Genomic DNA, 18,100 nt, shown 5'->3' on the forward strand with positions numbered 1-18,100 from the left:
GTATGCTCTGCAGGACGTCCCTCCCAGACTGTGGTTATCAGTGAATGTAAGTTGCCCTGAAGATGCATGGAGCAACATTTCAAACAGAAACTAGCCCATATTGGGTTTGCAGCAGATGTTTGAAGCTCCCGCATTTGTTCAGACCCTAGATGATCAAGGCTTTGATCTTGAGGGCCCTCGATGGATTGTTCTCATGTGCATGAGTGGTGGAATATGTATGAGTGGACCAGCCTGTTGTTCATCTTCTGTCCCTGTCCTATCATTCACTTCACTTGTTCAGGGTTTACATTACTTTATTTTCAGAAAGTTTGTTGAAAAAAGTTGTTTTAAAGAGCACCTATCATGGAATTTTGAAATTTACCTTTCATGTAGTGTGTAACATAGATCTAAGTGGACAAAAACATCCTGCATAGTTTGAAATATGACAGTGCACCGTATATATAGTTATTTTCTTTCAAAAGTAAGAGTCGACTCTGAGTCATTTTTAAGAATCGTTAGAAGACCGAAGCTTTTTCTCTGACTAGATGACGTCAACTTGTCAAGTTATTTGAATACGATACGCCCACTTATTGCGCTCCAAGACGCCAGTGAAAACTAGAAAACATCATGGCCACGAGACGCTGTGTTCTGAAGTGTGACTCAAAAGCAAACTTTTTTCATCTGCCCAAGGATGAGCATTTGAAGACTAAGTGGCTTGAAGACAAACCATACATCGTCGCGATTGAGTGTTTATTAGTCGTCAAATGTATGTTTCGCAATCTCAGGAAGCTTTTATTATGGACTTCTATTATGGCACATGGTTCTTCTTCGTCTGTCTGTACATGGACTACATGTGCACAGAGCGCCCTCCGGCTGCCAGGATGAATTGAAAACAACACATAAGAGACTCAATCGCTCATGATTAGGCTATATCTGCGAATTTTGAGGAAGTATTGAATAAAAAATACTCCTCTGTTTAGAAATTTGACACAGACATATGAGAATCTATCAATATGTCTCCTCATCTGCACACTTTTGAACTAAAAGCCCTGAGGGATGTTGATTTGTCGCGAGTCTTCGTGAGGAGAATAGAGGAGTTTTTTTATGAATGAGATCAGCTGAGGCTCATATTACAATCAAAAGGTACAGACGCGGTTTTCATATTCATAACTCCTGACACATATTAACAAATTACTGTCACTATAAGACTTTGATGGGCGTTCCGTTTCCGAAAATATCTGCACAGACTATACCAATCACAACTGACTGGGTCATCGGACCAATCACCGCGGATTAGCGTCACGTAAAGGCGGGGTTTTGAAAAGTGAATCACTAAAGGAATCATTTGAGAATCGCTGTCAAAACAGGTAAAAATAAATGCATATTATAAGAAAACTAAAGTCTTTTTTGTCATTGCATGCATGCAAAACTGTTGCTGGGGACTTCTAAAACAATATTTGGAACATTTTAAATGCCATGATAGGTGCTCTTTAAGTAGTTGATTAGTCAGAGACTATCAGGATTTGCTAGTTACAGATGGTATTGGGGGAGGGGCATCTTCATTCTAGAGAGCATTTGATTGGACAAATCTGTGCAGTCCAGGACGAGTCATACATTTTTAGTTTGCTTTTCAGGGCTGCAAATTTTAATTGTGTACATTACCGTTCAAAAGTTTGGAGTCAATAAGATTAAAATGTCTCTAATGCTCAATAAGGCTGCATTTATTTGAGACTATAAAAATAGTAATATTGTGTATTATTATTATTATTATTACTACAAATGAAAATAACTGTTTTCTATTTGAATATATTTTAAAATGGAATTTATTCCTGTGATGAATTTTCAGCATCATTACTCCAGTGTCACATGATCCTTCAGAAATCATTCTAATATGATTTGATGCTCAAGAAACATTTCTAATTATTATATATGTTCAAAGCAGTTGTGCTGCTTAATAGTTTTGTAGAATCTGTGATAAAAAATAGGATTCTTTGACTAGAAAGTTCAAAGAAGCATTATAGAAGGAGCAGCTGTTGTAGTTAGCTAAAAACGAAAGCCATAAAAAACTAATACAATTGTAAAAACGCAACTAAATACAAACATTTAAATTAAAATGGAAAATATTAAAATGAAACTAAATTATAAAATGATTAGAAACTATAATATCTCAATTATACTAAAATAACATGGTTTAGGAGTACGCTAGCATATGTAGATGACCTCCAAGCTTATATACATGAATGAAAATCCACAAAATTATAATTTTGGCTTTACATGTGTTCGCACTCAGTATTGTATCATCAGTTCCAAATTTTCCCACTCTCTCTTCCTGGGTGACTTTGCCCCTTAATAAAAGTAGCATGGACTATTGCATCCCCTGTGCAATAAAAAAAATGTGTGCAATACCAAACATTTATATATATTTGTTTAACATATACTTCCTCTTATTCACATTCCTCTGCATAATTATACTATAACATATTTGTACATGCATGTATTGTCTATTGTGTATTTTTATAAAATATTTATTATTCACTTATCTTTATTTTATTTATTTGTTTCTTATTATTTTGTCTGTGCACTGGAAGTTTTAGTTACAAAAAAAAATTCCTTGGCGATACTTGGCACTAAATCTCATTCTGATTCAAACTAAACTCGATTCCAACAGTCAAAACTCTGGCTACCCAAGACAGTTGCAATGATATCCCTAGAAATGTGACCTCCAGGTGTGTGTTTAACGAGCATGTGCTGTGAAATAATACAACACTCCATGTAAGCTTTAGTTTCTATATGGATGAATATCCTTGTCTCATAATGAGGTGAAAGGAGGCCATTCAATCTGTAACCTCTGACCTGAACCTACAGAGTCATGCACAGAAATCTGCAAAGCTCTGATAGTTTATGTTTAGCTTCAGAGTCAAAATATGATTCTAGGGTTGCCCTTCATTATTTAGGCTCTGCTACTTATGTTCTCTCGCACTGTCTCACTATAGGCTCTGAGGTCATCGTGGGGGTCAACAAGTACCGCCTGGGGAAGGAAGAATCCGTTGACGTGCTTGCCATCGACAACACAGCTGTGCGTAACAAGCAGATTGAAAAGCTGCGGAAGGTTAGTTCCCTCTGGCGATGACTCACTGCACGGATTTTGAAGTCGAGTGCCTTCATCCGTATTGACGTGATCTGAGACGGTCACATATAGTCCGTTCCCAATCGAGCTCTCTGCGATGTTGCCTAACCTCAATGAAGGGCTTTAATTTAACACTTGAAGTGCTCCATTGAAAGAGCTTTAATTGGTCATTTCGTTCTTCAGAGTTATAATTGCGATACAGATCTGTAAATGTTAAAGAAAATCAATGACTTTGACCTAAAACTATATAGAATTATATTCAGGGATGTTGGAGCAATTTGGACTTAAAGTCGACGTGAAACGGAAGTTGCAATTGTCTACTTCCCTATTGTATATCCTAGTGAACCGGCTTCTCGAACAAGAATAAATGTAGGGTGGGACTTGATTTTGTTTCCGTGAATCTCATGTGAGTGACAGATTGCCCCACCCTTGCACCAGTAAACACGTGAGAAGAGAAGAGAAGAGAAGAGAAGAGAAGAGAAGAGAAGAGAAGAGAAGAGAAGAGAAGAGAAGAGAAGAGAAGAGAAGAGAAGACTCTGTTGAACTCTCTTGGAAACTTTTCCTTTGGAATGGTCACATGCCTCTTATAAACAACCCCTACAAGCACAATTAGATAAAACATAGGCAATATCTTTTCACTTCAAGGTTGAGTTTTGGAGCACTGGAACAAAAGTGAGTGCCTTCATCCGTATTGACGTGATCTGAGACATCACATATAGTCCATTCCCAATTAAGCGCACTGCGATGTTGCCTATTCACAATGAAGGACTTTAATTAAACGGAGAACTTGAAGTGCTCCATTGAAATAGCTTTAATTGATCATTTCGATCTTCAGAAGTCAGTGAAAATATAAACATTGTGTTCATCATTGCAATACAGATCTGTAAATGTTTAAGAAAATCAATGACATTTACCTAAACCTAAATAGAATTATATTCAGGGATGTAGGAGCAATTTGGGCTTAAAGACGGAGGGGACTCTGTTGAACTCTCTTGGAAACTATTTGGAATGGTCACATGCCTCTAATAATAATAAACAACCCCTACAAGCACAATTAGATAAAACAGGCAATATCTCTTCACTTCAAGGCTGAGTTTTGGAGCACTGGAACAGAATAATGAAGCTACATCCACACGGAGCACAGATACAAACTTCTACACGTGATGTAACCAATGATGTGAGAAATCCTAAAAATAAATACAATGGCTAAGCATGCATACTGTCAGGGCCAAAAGTGTTGGCACAGAAAAGGATTGAAATTACACATGTTTTGCTATACACGTGTTTATTTCCTTTGTGTGTATTGGAACAACACAAAAAAATGGATGAAAAAAAGCACATTTCATTTAATTTCACTCAAAACTTCAAAAATGGGCCGGACAAAATTATTGCCACCCTTTCAAAATTGTGGATAGATAAGTTTGTTTCAAGCATGTGATGCTCCTTTAAACTCACCTGGGGCAAGTAACAGGTGTGGGCAATATAAAAATCCCACCTGAAAGCAGATAAAAAGCAGGAGAGAAGTTGACTCGATCTTTGCATTGTGTGTCTGTGTGTGCCACACTAAGCATGGAGAACAGAAATAGAGGAGAAAAGAACTGTCTGAGGACTTGAGAACCAAAATTGTGGAAAAATATCAACAATCTCAAGGTTACAAGTCCATCTCCAGAGATCTAGATGTTCCTTTGTCCACAGTGCACAAAATTATTGAGAAGTTTGCAACCCATGGCACTGTAGCTGATCTCCCTGGACGTGGACGGAAGAGAAAAATTGATGAAAGGTTGCAACGTAGGATAGTCCAGATTGTGGATAAGCAGCCCCAAACAAGTTCCAAAGAAATTCAAGCTGTCCTGCAGACTCAGGGTGCATCAGTGTTAGCACGAACTATACGTCGACATTTGAATGAACTGAAACGCTATGGCAGGAGACCCAGGAGGACCCCACTGCTGACATAGAGACATAAAAAAACAAGACTACAGTTTGCCTAAATGTACGTGAGTAAGCCAAAATCCTTCTTGGAAAACGTCTTGTGGACAGATGAGACCAAGATAGAGCTTTTTGGTAAATCACATCATTCTACTGTTTACCGAAAACAGAATGAAGTCTACAAAGAAAAGAACACTGTACCTACAGTCAAATATGGTGGAGGTTCAAAGATGTTTTGGGGTTGTTTTGCTAACTCTGGCACTGGGTGCCTTGACTGTGTGCAAGGCATCATGAAATCTGAGGATTACCAAAGGATTTTGGTTCGCAATTTAGGGCCCAGTGTCAGAAAGCTGGGTTTGCGTCTGAGATCATGGGTCTTCCAGCAGGACAGTGACCCCAAAAATTACTTCAAAAAGCACCCAGAAATGGATGGCAACAAAGCACTGGAGAGTTCTGAAGTGGCCAGCAATGAGTCCAGATCTTAATCCCATTGAACACCTGTGGAGAGATCTTAAAATTGCTGTTGGGAAAAGGTGTCCTTCCAATATGAGAGACCTGAAGCAGTTTGCAAAAGAAGAGTGGTCCAAAATTCTGGGTGAGAGGTGTAAGAAGCTTATTGATGGTTATAGGAAGCGATTGATTTCAGTAATTTTTTCCAAAGGGTGTGCAACCAAATATTAAGTTAAGGTTGCCAATCATTTTGTCCGGCCAATTTTTGGAGTTTTGTGTGAAATTATGTCAAAGGAAATAAACATGTGTATAGCAAAACGTGTAATTGCAATACTTTTCTGTGAGAAATACTCAAATTTCTGGAAGAATTTCAGGGGTGCCAAAACTTTTGGCCATGACTGTTTGTGTTAGTGAATATTGACCTTTATGACCTTGGACACCGTTGTCTCATACAGCTATAATGAGAACATCAGAATAAATCTCATAAGAATATAGTTCAAACTGACAATCCTCTTTCTACAAAATATATGACTCTTGAATAATTTGCGGTAACACTATAGGTCCTATCATACACCCTGCTCAATGTGACGCTAGTGTTTTTTGGTAGTTTCAGCCCGACACAGTTATCATTTTCACAGTCATTTGTGTTCAGTTGTGTTGGCACGTTACTATTTTGAGGCAACTAAAAATGACTGCGCCATTGACCAACAAAAACCTGCTCTAAAGCCAATTAGGCAGTATTTGTGTGTTATTTAAAGGGTTAGTAATATGCGCCTATAGGCGGGTGCACAGTGCGTGTACACTCTGCTTATTACAGACACACGGACGCGCAGCAGCACACACATTTTTAATTATTAAAAATAAAAGGATTTCTCGAGAAGCATTCAGTATTTCCCCATGCAAATTCCGGCATGTAAATAGCGAATCCGCCATGATGCAAGTGCAACTGGCTTTTAAAGGGAATCGGAGACTCTGATTGGTTTATTGCACATTACGCCCAAAACACACTCATGACTAAGAGGCTACGGACAACCCTTTTGGACCATGTGCCTGGGACACCAACCATTTTTTCCGTTGTTAAACTAGCAAAAGTGGATTCGGACATGGTCTAAGTTAATTAACTACAGTTATTTATAACCCTATAGTAAGTACATGTACTTAATTATTATTACTCTGTGTTACAGTGTAATTACACATTTAAGTACTGACACCTTAAAATAAAGTTTAACCTAATTTGGTTAATACTGACCACTGATTGGACGAGACATTTGTCAATCAAGACATGCATTGTTGTTGTGTTTTTTTCAACTTAATAGAACTAATAAGATTTTTAGACTTTCCATTGTGTTTATAATTTGTTGATTTGTTTTTGATTTGTTTTGCACTTCTCAGTCCCCGTATATTTATTCTCTGAAAGCCAGGCTAAATGAGTAAACACTGTTACTACATTCCTGACATGGGTCAGACCCTCAGTCACCTCTCAGATACCAAATACAGACATTTCCTGCAGCATAAATACCAGAATAGATACACTGGTTTTAAGAAAGCTATGATTTCCAATTCATTAAATTGAGATTGTAAATCCAACCCCTTTGAGTGGATTCACTGAAATGCATTTAATTTGGTCTTCAGTTGATCTCCCACATCAAATCAGATAGAATGCTTTGATGTTAGAGTGCATTCTATCTTTCTCCTCAAAGGATTATTCAATACTGTATCTCATGATCTTTCAGTAATGAATATGTATAGGACACTGTACAGTCGATTGGCCATGGCAAAATAGCAGGGTGATGAAGGCTACGCTATGGCACAAGACCTCATCGTTTATACACTCACTATAATTAGCAGCAATAGCAAGAGAATTATTGTAGTTTGCCTTTCAGAACATTGACCAAATCATTTTAGTGAATCAGTTTCATTGGCATTTCAAGTTCAATAAATGATTCACTGATTGTCTTATATGTTGTGACGTTCTATTCATTTTAGTGAGTTGTGTAGCTAACATTGAGAGGCGTACAACAGAAAAAAGGTTCCTAATAATTGGTTCTCATGCATTAGGCCTACTACTTCACCCTTTGAAGATCGATTCAAATAAATGTCACAAGTTTCTAATGCATGGCTCTTTGTGAAGATCCACTTTTTTGTGCTGCATGTTTTCGATGTATAGAGCAGTTTACATGGCACTTTGTGGGTTTATTGCCATTTCCTTGGAGTGAGGGCTTTCTTGCAGGTTGATTTAGCAACCTGATGATAAAAGCAACTCGACAACATGTTGCCTTGGAATTCTCATGTGATGATAGTCCGTGTATTGATATTGAAAATGTAAATGCATGAAACGGCCGTGCTGTAAATTGAAAGTGCCAGCCACTCTGTCGGTGACGGTGGTTTGTTTGATCTGGAAGCATTTGGCATCTGTTCATTCATCGTCTCTTCATGGTTTCCGCAAAACATCTTCAGTTCAGAAAGTATGTACTGCACGAATGGGGTGATGTTGGGTACCTTGGAAAATAATGTAGACACTGGAAATTGAAGCGTGCAACACCGCAAATAAACAACAATTTGAGCTGCACGTTTGTTCTTTTTAAACCCTCACAAAAACTTTACTAATATTATAAGTAGTCCTTATGGAAAATATAATGCAAGGTTATGATTCTGCCAAAGGAATCAGTGTTATTACATGCTCTTATAGTATTTTGAAATAACTTTTTATTTGTATATTTTAGTTACATTTTTAGTAATTTTATGTACTTTTTTTTATAAATAAAACTTTAATAAAAAAAAATCAGTTTGTTATTTTAAACTTAAAAAAAAACTTGTTTAATTTGGTTGCTAATTTTCACCTAATATTTATATAGATATTTTTTTCTAGCTTTAATTCAATTACTGAATGATTTTTAATATTTTTAGTTTTATTTAACAAAACAACACTGAAAGAACTCTCCCTTTTAGCCAAAGATATTGCATAAAGATCACACACCATCATTTAACAGTCAGATGATCCTGTTGGACTTTTTATTATTTTTATGAGATTACATTTTTCTGCACAAGCTGGAGGATGTGAAGGAACACAGTACCTCTCTGTGTTTGGCCGCCTTCACAATTAGTTCACCCCGTTCACAGCAAATAAAGTAGTTTAGTTATAATAATCTGCATTATATGCTGTGTTTTCTGAGACGGTTTTCCCCCGCACTGTATTGAAGCCTTCCCAAACCTCCATTTGCATGATTTGAAATGTCACCCATGTTGATTATACACTCCAGGCTGAGTCCATGTGTGTGTATGTTTGAATGGTTAATCCAGGGTCAGTGTTTGCAGATCGTAATGAAGCTGCGCTTGCATTGCAGGTCAGAGAGAGCAGGGATGCAGAGGCGGCGAAGAGGTGCTTGGCTGCGATCGAGCAGTGTGCACGTACCAGAGATGGAAACCTCCTGGAGCTCGCCGTGGAAGCTGCGAGAGCCCGGTGAGTCTCCTTTTAATGACTTCCAGATGCAGAGGGCTTTTGAAACTGCTTGGAACTCCCAATTAAAAACACAAACGCACTCACGAGTCACGAAAGGTTTATTCGAACCCCTGTACGTCTGTTCACATAGTTTTAAAAAGTTCTGAATGTAAAATAATAGAGTTCACACCACAATTTTAATGATAACGGCACAGAGAAACAATTATTACTTCTTGCTGATGAATGATAAAAACACTGACAGCCAATCAGAATCCATCCTGCTTTAAAGAGCTCAAGCATTTATTAATATAGTTATCATTATGGTTATCTTTTATAGTTGTCATTGCTGGTGTGAACTGGCCTTAACCCTAAATATTAGGGTGTAACTTAATTAGTGTAAACTATTAGGGCCCTATTTTAACAATCTGAGTGCATGGTCTGAAGCGCAGGTGAACTTGGGGCGTGTCTGAATCCACTTTTGCTAGTGTAAAGGATTAGTTCACTTCAAAATGAAAATGTCCTGATATTTTACCCATCTCATCAAAGATGTTCATGTCTTATTTTCTTTAGTCGAAAATAAATTAATTTTTTTTGAGGAAAAAAATCCAGGATACCACATCATAGACTTCCATGGCAACCAAAATGTTAAAGGTCCAAATCAATGCAGTTTCAAAGGGCTTCAGAGGCTCTGCGCGATCACAGGCGAGGAATAGGGTCTTATCTAGCGAAACCAACGGTCATTAAAAAATAAAAAAAGGAATATACTTTTTTACCATGGGCACCCTGACTGGTCTGCGGCTATGCAGCCCCATACGCAGATGCACTGTGAAATCTGACACATTTCTATCCAGCATTAACTTCTTGAGCAATTTGAGAAACAGAAGCTCGTCTGTGTGATCAGACCACAAGGGCCAGCCTTCGCTCCCCACATGCAACAATGAGCCTTGACCGCCCATGACCCTGTCGCCGGTTCACCACTGTTCCTTCCTTGGAGCACTTTTGATAGATACTGACCACTGCAGACCGGGAGCACCCCGCAAGAGCTACAGTTTTGGAGATGCTCTGACCCAGTCGTCTAGCCATCACAACTAGGCCCTTGTCACACACGCTCAAATCCTTACGCTTGCCCATTTTTCCTGCTTCTAACGCATCAACTTTGAGGACAAATTGTTCACTTGCTTCCTAATATATCCCACCCACTAACAGGTGCCGTGATGAAGAGATAATCAGTGATATTTACTTCCCCTGTCATAATGTTATGCCTGATCGGTGTATATATTATATCAGTTATTGTAATAACTTTGGTGCACATTGAGACATTGTCTGTCTGAATATCGTTTGTGAATCCCCCCCCCCCCCCCATATTATACATTTTGGATGTCTAACTGGAAGAGGTCGAGTTAGTGCCATGTGTCTTTGTTTTACCAAGCTTAGCGCAAAGCTGCTGTTTCTCAGCGGGAGATTGGGGGATCACACGCTTTGAACATATGGAATGCGATTTCTGCCTATTTAATGCACTGCAAACACAAATTCATCCATAAAACAATCCAAACAACAATAAAGTAATCGTGTTGCATGCTATAATGTGGATATGTGTGGATTAAAGTATTCTGTTGGATTCTGTAGGTGCTCGGTGGGGGAGATCACAGATGCCATGAAATCAGTTTTCGGGGAGCACAAGGCCAGCACGCGCATGGTCAGCGGTGCGTATCGCAACGAGTTCGGCGAGCATGAGGAGATATCGCTGGCGCATAATAGGTAAGAGCTTGCAAATTTCTCTTCCTGTAACTGAGTGCCACTTGCTGAAACAGTACTCATTCCCCGTATCCAAATATGGCTGCTTTCCTGCCGTTTAGTATGCTAAAAGCAGTATGTCAAATGAATAGCATGTCCAAATAAGTGGACAAAAAACCCCCAAGATTACTTGCTAGTTCTGCCCAGGTGTGCATCCGACGTCTTCCCTTTTGTAATGGGAACTTGCGGTGTGATGCTACTGTTGTAGTACGGACATATGAGGGGTGACACAAGTTATGATGTCAGTTCCTGGGTTAAAGAGCTATGCTGAATATCACTTGTGTTCCTGGCTTGTTATTATAAAATGGCTAACTTAACACCTTGTATTAAGTATGTATGACATAAGCGAAAATGTATATCTAATATTATGAAAATCGAAAGTGTGTGTGTGTGTGTGTGTGTGTGTGTAAACAGTATATAGTGGCCACCTGTGATGTCCAACCTAGAAAAATTGGCTTCTTCGCACTTTATTCAAACTTTTTAATAAATATTTTGTATGCATTTTGAGAAGTTGTGCCTGGAGTGTAATGTACGCATTCCATATATCAATTCTATAATTTGTCTTGACACATAACACTATGAAACATACCAAATTGTGCAGACGCCATTTTTGGTCATACCAAGCTTGCACTCAGTAATTTATTGAATTATAGGCTGAAAATAATATGTGGCAGGTATTTAGCTATATAATTAGATGTTGTTTTGTGGGTTGTAGTTAAAAATTAAAGGATCTGTCCTCTGCAACAAAGGAGGATATTATTAAAATTGGCTAAATCTGGTCAATCTGTTTTGATATTGCTCGTGCTGGATTTGAATGGTCACAATGACCACAAAATTGTTCCGCTACCATGCTGAATAATGTGCACTAAAGTGCTGTGGGTGGTTAACGAAGACTAGTGAGCATTTTTGACAGAAGGATGAAAATCACCTGAATGTGGGACCACCTCAAAACAGCTTCTAAAGACCAGAATGAGACATCCAACCTACAATTTCATCTTGAACTGTAACCAATGGCTATACGGAGCTAGATTGAGAAGTTGTGTACCAGTAAAGAAAACATTTATGAATTTTATCTTCTGCAAAAAAACACCTTGCATTTGTCAAAGAACATAAAGATTGGAGTAGTCTGACAAGTCAAAATTCAACAACCTTTTCAGATATGTTAGTAGGTGGCAACTGGAGTGTTTTAATACCAAATGCATGCGTGGCACCATTAAGCATGGCAAAATAATGGTATTAGGAACGCATGTCTGCAGGAGGTGTTGGAAGGATCTACAAATTTTCTGCCACTTTAAAAATGGACCGGAAATCTGTTTGGAGAGTAAATGTGTAATTTCTAACATGATAATGATCCCAAACACTCCACGCATGCAACAAAGTTTGATGAGCATTTGTAATGACCCTGTTCTCTCTATAGTATAACCTGCTCATGAAGACTTTTGTCTCGTGTATTCCAAACTATTATTGCATTGAACAGTAATACCAGTTTGCATACATTTAATCTTTTGTTGCTCTTGAGCTGACCCCATAACTCAGTGTGATATCTTCCTTTTGACCCTTATGGTATCATCATTGTTATTATCATAAAGCAATTGTAAATGGATTTATCTTTAGCTGCTGAATTGATAATAAATCAGGATGGCTCAGACAGAGAAAAGCTCAGAGATTTCACCGTACATCTCTGTATTTGTGTGTTTTATGGATTTTCTGCAGTCAGATTAAAGCATTACCCGGCCCAATGTGACCTCAGTTTGACAGATGAGATGAGATGAAAGTGAGACAGTAAAAATCAAACATTGCACCATAAATATTTACCACACAACTTCCAAAAGATCTTACAGCCTGAACTCTCATGAGTAGCCAGACCTTTGATTACCACCAGATATGGTCAAGTTTGTTTAGTAAGAGTGAGTGTTAAGTATTATTTACAGTCTAACCAAAAATGATTCAGACACCAGATATAATTTTTTACTAGTGGGTGCAGGACACTATAGTTCATTTATGTAAGTGAGGAAAGCAAAATAAAGTAAACTGTGACATATTATACCCCAAAAAAATTCACACAGTAGACTACCAGTAAAATTGAAAAAAATTTGCAACCAAATTATTCAGACACTTTGACCTGACCATGTTTTGCTGAAGTGTTTTTTCTTTAATTGCTAATACGACCTTTTACACCACAGACTGAACAAAATGAAGCATTGCTTGGTCATTGGTTGACCGAAATTGGTATTATCTAATTGTGTACTTCAATTTATTGTATCAAAGTTATCTGACATTATCAAGATGAATTTGTTCTGACACTGTTTAACTCTGAGTTCTTGTCATTTTATTACCATTTTCTAAACTATAGCGAATAAACTGTGATAATGTGAGAAAATGTTGAAGAAATGTTGTTTTGACTGTATTTGCTATTGTAGTACTTATTATTATTTGAATTATCTTTTCTTTTTTTCAGTTTTAGTTTTAGCAGAGTTTGTTGTGTTTTTGTAATTTATATTCATTTTTCTATATATTTCTATATAGCTTTTTTTATTTTAGTGTTTATAATTTTAGTTCAACTATTTTTAGTAAGTTGGCAATTTATTTATCTAATATTTATATTTTATTTTGTTTCAGTTTTATTTCAATTAACTAAAATGGCTTTATTTCAATTCATGAATAAAAATGCAAGCTTTTTTTTTTTTTTTTTTTTTTTTAACGAGAAGTAACCAACCACAGTTTCTTATTTTGAAAAATATATATTAAAAAAAATAATTGACTCCCATGTTGTTCCAAACCCATGTGACTTTGTTTCAGCACAAAATGACAATTTTCAAGCACCATACGCAAACACGGAAGCACCATAACAGTAGGTGCATTTACATGGAGCCCTGTAATCGGTTTAAAAGTCCAATCCGAATAAAAATACTCCATATAAACACCTCAATCGGAATAAAAATGGCCAAACCGAAGTGGGATAAACCTTTTCATGAACTGATCAAACGAAAAATTCCACCATGTAAACGATCTGATCCGATTTCTTTGATTGCACGTCTTTCTGTGACGTGATATACAGCGCGCGCCTCCTCAACTGAAGAGCGCGCGCCGCGCTCACACCAGTCTAATGTTGACAAGAGAGGAAAGTTCATTTTTCGGAGGTATTAAACTTTTTATTTCGTAACATGTTATGAACATGATGTTTAAATAATGACACAGACATAGCCTGGCTACACCATCTCATCTTGACAGCGTTTGTCCTAGGCAGGGGCGCCGCTAGCAATTTTGGGCCCTATGAAAGAATATGATGTTGGGCCCCCTACTGCACCAATCTAGCTATCCGAAATCTTTGTTTGCAATTTAATAATACTGACCAATTAAGCTCCGCTCGCTCAACCCAGAATGCCCCAATTGGCTGATGAAGCATTGATTAAAATTAAGATACAAATTATACAAAACGAAATTTACTTTAAAGAAAGGCTTTCTACAAAACTTAATGAAGTGGTAACAATCATGTCTGACCCACTCCATTTCTCCTGAAATTGCGCATCTTATGATGTGTCCTTTCTCACTCATGCTGTTGACTTTTCATAATCAATATAGATAGACATAAAAAATAACATTATAATATTTAAACATAGATATAAAACTAAATACCTTTTCTTAATGGATACAACAAGTATAGTAGCCTACAATACCGAGAAATTTCATGTCGGAGTGGGATTTGAGCAAATGTCGTTTTACCCGTGAGCTGAGTGGTTTGTGAGTGAAGTGTTTTGCTGTATTTTGCCGGAAATGCAGAAATAAGCCATAATTGTATTATATTTGTAACTCTTTGGTAGATTATACATTTATAATTTCTATTACATTACTACTAGTACTGTTACTACTAATAAAACCAATCTCTGGGGGCCCCAAAAGTGCACGCGCCCTTAGAATCGTCCTAACTTCCCCCCCCTTAGCGGCGCCCCTGGTCCTAGGCTTCAACTGCGCCTGACAGAATAATTTATTTTTCGGAGGTGATTCTTACACTTTACGACAAATAATAAATAGCTTAAAAATAATAAAACTGTACAAGTCCTGGTGGCCGTTGAGAGCTGCCATTTCAACGGGGAATATTCAAGCTGCTCTCTGTTTCTCGTTAGTTAAGTTAGCTATAAAAAAAAAATTCAACAACTGCTTCAAATTGGTTAAGTAACATTACCCACAGTCTACTTTAATTACTTTTGTTAATATTTATACCTTTGTGATTATGGTATCTTTCCTTAATCATCTGAAATGTATATGTTTAGTACTACTAGTAATGATGCTGAGCACGTCTTGAATGCTTAATTCATGTTTCACCGTATATCCTATGTTTTTATTAATAATTTGAGTGCATTTTATTGTTAATTTTGTGTTTTTCAAAATAAATGAATTGAATTCATTTTTGATTCCGCATTCATCATTCACAGCTGTTGAAATAGCCATTGTATAGGACATAAATTAAGTTAAACTACTGCATGTCCGCCCACAGAAAAATAAATAAATATAAAAATTACCAACACAGATTCGTTACGTATCGTGGATCAATAGTTCTGAGGCGGCAGACAAACTGTGTGCGCATGTCACAAAAGGATTCCTACTGAAAGTCAGCACATGTAAACACCAGATCGGTTTAGATAACGTCACATGTAAACAGTCCACCGAATCTTTCAATCGGAATGATTTTAATCGGAATGACAAAAAAAGTGTGCATGTAAACGTGGCTAGTGTTTGAAACATCTTATTTGATAAAGTCAGTATGTACATGGTATCATCCCATGTGCTTTTGTTTCTCAGAATCGTGCAGTTCAAAAAGCATGAAGGCAGAAATCCCCGTCTGCTGGTGGCCAAAATGGGACAGGACGGTCATGATAGAGGGGCAAAGGTCATCGCCACTGGATTCGCAGATCTTGGGTTTGATGTGGACGTCGGCCCACTTTTCCAGGTATGAAAGACTCTGTAACTGTCAGGGTGCATCTCTACTTTTTTGTTCCCATTTAAAAGAGTTTTTATTTGTATACATATTGGTAACAATATCCCCTCTCTAAAAATCATCCATGTGTCAAAGACGATCAAGAGGTCAGCTCATGGAGCTTAACTTTTCTTAACCGTGTTTATTTCCCACATTTCGGCTCTTATGTTTTCTTTAAAGAATAGACAAGTCTATCATCAATTAAGAGTTCTTTTCTGAACCATAGACATCAAAACATTGAATCCATGACTGAGAAAATCCAGTGCATACCTCTGAGTTAAGCTTCCACTTTTCCCCAGTTTCCAAAATAAGAATAATCGTTTTTCTCATTTGTGCTTCATGAATACTCCGCACCATCCTATTTCTACATCAGATTATGATGGTCATGTCATGTCATGTAATGTATCTTACCCAAAACATGAATATATACCAATTTCATTTTTCAAAAGTTTGGGGTCATGTATTATTATTACCAATATTGAAAACAGGATTTTTTGATGAATAGAAAGTTCAAAAGAACAGCATTTATTTGAAATATAATTTTTTGTCAATTTAAAATGAACTTTACGGTTAGCTTTGAGCAATTGAATGCATGCTTGCTGAATAAATGTATCAACGGGATAGTTCACCCAAAAAAACTTTCTAAACCCGTAAGCCTTTCGTTCATCTTCAAAACACAAATGTTAAAAATCTTTTAAAGAAATCTGAGAGCTTTTTGTCCTTACTTTGACATATATGCAACTACCACTACAACACTTCAAGTTCATAAAGAGATAGAGACACGATCGCTTTATATGATGAATAGATTTGACAGAATTTAGACTTTTATTCACATTTAAACATTGATCAGCGAACATAAACAGAAGCTCAACTGAACATGCTTGACGTGGGAGAACAAACCTCATTGGTTCTTGCGGAAGCTCAAACGTGTTGCGTAACACGAGAATTAACCTAATTGATTCTTGTGGAAGATCAAACGTGCTGCCCAACACAAGAATGAACCTAATTGATTCTTGTGGAAGATCAAACGTGCTGCGTAACACGAGAATAAACCTCATTGCTTCTTGAGGAAGCTCAAACGCGCAGCGTAACAAGAGAATGAACCTCATTGGTTCTTGAAGAAGCTCAAATGTGTTGTGTAACAAGAGAATGAGCCTCATTGGTTCTTGAAGAAGCTCAAACGTGCTGCCCAACACGAGAATGAATCTCATAGGTTCTTGAAGAAGCTCAAACGTGTTGCGCAACACGAGAATGAATCTCATAGGTTCTTGAAGAAGCTCAAACGTGTTGCGCAACACGAGAATGAATCTCATTGGTTCTTGAAGAAGCTCAAACGTGTTGCGCAACACGAGAATGACCCTTATTGGTTCCTGACGAAGCTCAAACGAACTGCATTAGTTGTATGATCTCTTTATGAACTTGTTGAAGTGTCAAAGTAGTAGTTGCGTAGCTGTCAATGGAGGGATAGAAAGCTCTCGGAGTTCATCAAAAAGATCTTTATTTGTGTTTCGAAGATGAACTTACAGCTTTGGAACAACATGAGGATGAGTAATTTATGACAGAAATGTCATTTTTGGGTAAACTATCGCTTTAATTTCAGTCCAATACTTGTCACTTCACTGGATTTTTTTCTGTGTTGTGTCCGTTTCCATGTTGACAGACCCCGCTGGAGGTCGCCCAACAGGCCGTAGATGCAGACGTGCATTGTGTGGGGGTCAGCACACTGGCAGCTGGACACAAGACACTCGTGCCCGAGCTCCTCAAAGAGCTGCGTAACCTCAACCGACCGGATATCATGGTGATCTGCGGAGGAGTCATACCGCCACAGGTAACACCTGACTCCTGACAGACAGCTAGGCATATGAGCAGATGCTCCGCGTGAGCTGAATTGCTGCGTACACAGGCAGAGTCTGAAACAGACAGATTTCACAGAACAGATCACAAAGAAGGTGGAGTATGAAAATTGTATATAAAATGAGTCAAAAACTTTGAAGGCATTTTCCTCAGTTAGTTAGGTTTTTATTACACTGCAATGCAGGAACAAAAAAAAATGACAATTCCAATCTCAGGTTACAGGTACTGATTATGTGCTTTATTTAATGGTAAAATAATTGAATGTGCATTTGAGTATCCAGTGTTTCCCCTAGGATTTTTTTCAGGGGGGATGGTAGACCTCCCGAAACTACTAGTGTCGCGGAGCTGGAGTGTTGCGGTAGATGTGTTGTTGTCATAGACACGGCGCGAAGTAGGCTGTAAATTTGGTGAATAAATATAAACAACATTTATTTATACATCACACAACTATTTACAACACAAAAGAGGTTGGCTTTTCTTGAGTTGTTTCTCCGGATTTTGTTGCTTTTTAAGAAAAAAACAAACACATTTTTTCCTGTTTAGTTTCGTCACCTTT

General features: G+C 37.6%; 1 protein-coding gene across 2 annotated transcripts in view; it reads left to right on the forward strand.

Moving 5' to 3' along the window:
- The window catches only part of mmut (methylmalonyl CoA mutase), a 42,199-nt gene that overhangs the window by 16,375 nt on the left and 7,724 nt on the right, over positions 1 to 18,100 (forward strand). For both annotated transcript variants that reach the window (XM_079831967.1, XM_079831968.1), the window contains exons 8-12: positions 2,973 to 3,088; positions 8,827 to 8,942; positions 10,548 to 10,679; positions 15,516 to 15,663; positions 17,351 to 17,518. In XM_079831967.1, coding sequence (XP_079688093.1) covers positions 2,973 to 3,088; positions 8,827 to 8,942; positions 10,548 to 10,679; positions 15,516 to 15,663; positions 17,351 to 17,518 — 680 coding nt within the window. The remainder of the gene's footprint in view (positions 1 to 2,972; positions 3,089 to 8,826; positions 8,943 to 10,547; positions 10,680 to 15,515; positions 15,664 to 17,350; positions 17,519 to 18,100) is intronic.

The sequence above is a fragment of the Gobio gobio genome (assembly GCF_949357685.1).
Source record: "Gobio gobio genome assembly, chromosome: 12".
NCBI classification, from domain to species: domain Eukaryota; kingdom Metazoa; phylum Chordata; class Actinopteri; order Cypriniformes; family Gobionidae; genus Gobio; species Gobio gobio.